At 42.1% G+C, this 2,609-nt stretch overlaps 1 protein-coding gene across 1 annotated transcript in view; it reads right to left on the bottom strand.

Moving 5' to 3' along the window:
• LOC122083126 (polygalacturonase-like) overlaps window positions 1-1,388 on the bottom strand; it is a 1,752-nt gene extending 364 nt beyond the window's left edge. The window contains exons 1-3 of the mRNA XM_042650825.1: window positions 932-1,388; window positions 523-812; window positions 193-421 (exon numbers count right to left, since the gene is read on the bottom strand). Of these exons, the coding sequence (XP_042506759.1) occupies window positions 193-421; window positions 523-812; window positions 932-1,369 (957 nt within the window). The 5' untranslated portion in view covers window positions 1,370-1,388. The remainder of the gene's footprint in view (window positions 1-192; window positions 422-522; window positions 813-931) is intronic.
• Between the last annotated feature and the right edge of the window lie 1,221 nt (window positions 1,389-2,609).

Genomic DNA, 2,609 nt, shown 5'->3' with positions numbered 1-2,609 from the left:
GGGGGAGGGGGAGGGGTGGGGAGGAAGAAGAAAATTCAATCTCTCTAAACAGGTTTCATTAGGCCCAGCTCCCAAGTCCAGCTGAAGGGCTAACTTGTGAGGGCTGAAACCTGCAGAGTAATGGGGGCCCAGTTCAATTGAGCAAGTATGATAATAAATGACTTTTCCAAATTTACCCTCATGTTGTTGTACCTGTCCAGGGCAATCTTCACCATGTGGGCAGTAATTTTGGTCAATTATAATGGGATTATTGACATTCTCCATGATGCCATCTTGGAAAAGGACACCTTTGACAAATCCATAACTGGGCCTTGCCCATGACTTAATTCTGAACCCATTCTGGCTACCTGAGAAAGTAACTGTTTTAACTGTCACATTCTGTACCCCTGGTTCTTTGAGATTCCAGCCAAGACTTCCAATACTGTACAAACACAAATCTACATATTAGTCTTCTCTCTATTTGAAGTGATCCAATGAAATCAGATGCAAAAAATGTAAGAACATCACAACCATTTATCTCACCTGATGCCATGACCGGGTCCGCAGGCAATGCTTTCGATCCACAAGTTAGAGGTGCCTGGACCGATTGAGATGCAATCATCTCCTGTCCTGATGTTGGCACCACTAATCGTGACATCCGTTGACATCTCTACATGAATGCCATCGGTGTTGGGGCTGTTCCCGGGAGCCATGACCATCACCTTTTGTATGTTAACATTTTCACAGCGGTCAATGACAATGTGAAACATTTGACTGTTTAGTGATTTTAATCCATTGATAACAATATTTTTTGAGTTTGTGAAGCCTAAATTCTGCAAAAGCATAGAAGGGGAAAGAGATGAGAAATGTCATGACAAGGTATTTGAATTTTGAATAGAACAATTTCACCAAGGCCCATTCTAAGTGGGCTAGGCCAAAGTTCAGTCCATACTGTAGCTCCATCTGGGCACGTATTTCCGGAAGCTTTGCAAGCCCAAAAACCACTCCCTTGCCCGTCGATGGTCCCGCCGTAGATTGAAACCCCAACAACTCCCTCGAACATAATCCAGCTTCCGGCATTGCCGACAACACGATAATTAGCCGGAGCAACAAGGGTTCCGTCGATTTGTATTGTAATATCAGTGTTCCTGCAATTTCCAACAAAATGGGCCTGGCCTAGATAATATTGTCCCGGGGGTACATAGATTGTGGCCGGGTTAGCGGAACCACAAGCCATTGCCCATGCCTGGAGGAACGCATGGGCCGAGTCGGTCCTGATGTTGGGCCTGGCCCCTAAGCTGACCACATTATAGATTGAACTACCAGTAGATGGGCTGAAGAAGAGGAAGAGAAGAAAGAGAAGAAAATTCATGGGCTTCTTCATTTCCATCTTGGGTTAGATAGGGAAGTTGATGGAAGAAGTTGGAACTTTGAAAGGAAATGAGAAGTTGATGGGAGAAGTGATGGTTGAGGTATGGGCTATTTATAGGTTAGGAAGATAGTGGATAAGTTCATAAGGGTATAGTTGTTTAGTTAGTCTAATGATGGGAGACATAACTAACTTAACATTTGTTTTCACGGCGCATTTCGTGCAGGAAATAAGAATATCATTAATGTAACATAAATTACGCATCACCGGTTCAAGGATCAGTTAGTCAATGGAACAGTAATCAAGAGTAGAATAAAGTCAATAAACCCAGAAAGATTAAAAAAAAAATTTCTTCATTTGGGTTCAATTAGGAGGTTAGGTACCTATAAGGCTATATACCTATAGGGAAGAAGTTACTACTATATAGTATGGGGAGGAAAAGTGCCGGTTTGTCTGCAATGAAACCTGCCCACCTTAAGGTCTTACATTAATTGCAAACTAACTAACTAGTTAACCCATATTTAGGAGAGACTGTTCTAAAATTGACCCGGCCGGTTGAACCGTCAAAGCGGTTGTGTCAAATGAATGGTTTTGTCTAAAAATGAGTCGTTGGGTCAATTCGACCTGTTTAGGCTTTTGAATGATGGTTTGACAGGTTCAACCATCCGGGTCTCATAAAACTAGTATAGTATAAAGTATAAACCCACCTCCTTTTTTGTTTGCTAACGACGGGTATTAGTCTTTTGGGTCCATATTGACCCCACGAGTATGAGTAACTTTAAGGAGTTAAGAAGATCGAACTTAAAATCATATGCTTCTTTACCCAAAAAAAAAAAAAAACATATGTTTCTTGAGGCGAAGGTCTCTTACCAACTTGACTACCCCCCTTGGGGTTTATAAACCCACCTCCTTAATTAGTTCAGTCATGATGGGTCTTGAAACCAAGGATTTAAAGAACCGGATTGGTGGCTACCGATCTCAATCTGGGTCAGCCGAATCCCAACTATTGCTAAGAATATGAGTTAGGTCAGATCTGATCTGGTCCGATCCAATTGACCCAACTATTAGACATATGATGACATGGCTAGAAGTGAGAGAAAAGGCATAGAAATGTCTTAGATGGAAGCCGTACAGTGATAGTAAGGTTAGTACAGTTAAAAAACACGTGGGTCGGGTGGAGGTACACATGGAAGCCGTTATTCGTGGCACGTAATTGAACGGCTATATTCAGGATTAAACATCGCCATGTCTTACGGTAGTA

Source organism: Macadamia integrifolia, chromosome 7 (assembly GCF_013358625.1).
Source record: "Macadamia integrifolia cultivar HAES 741 chromosome 7, SCU_Mint_v3, whole genome shotgun sequence".
Taxonomy (NCBI): Eukaryota; Viridiplantae; Streptophyta; class Magnoliopsida; order Proteales; family Proteaceae; genus Macadamia; species Macadamia integrifolia.
The sequence above is the reverse complement of the archived record's forward strand: the minus strand, read 5'-3'. Positions and strand labels throughout refer to the sequence as shown.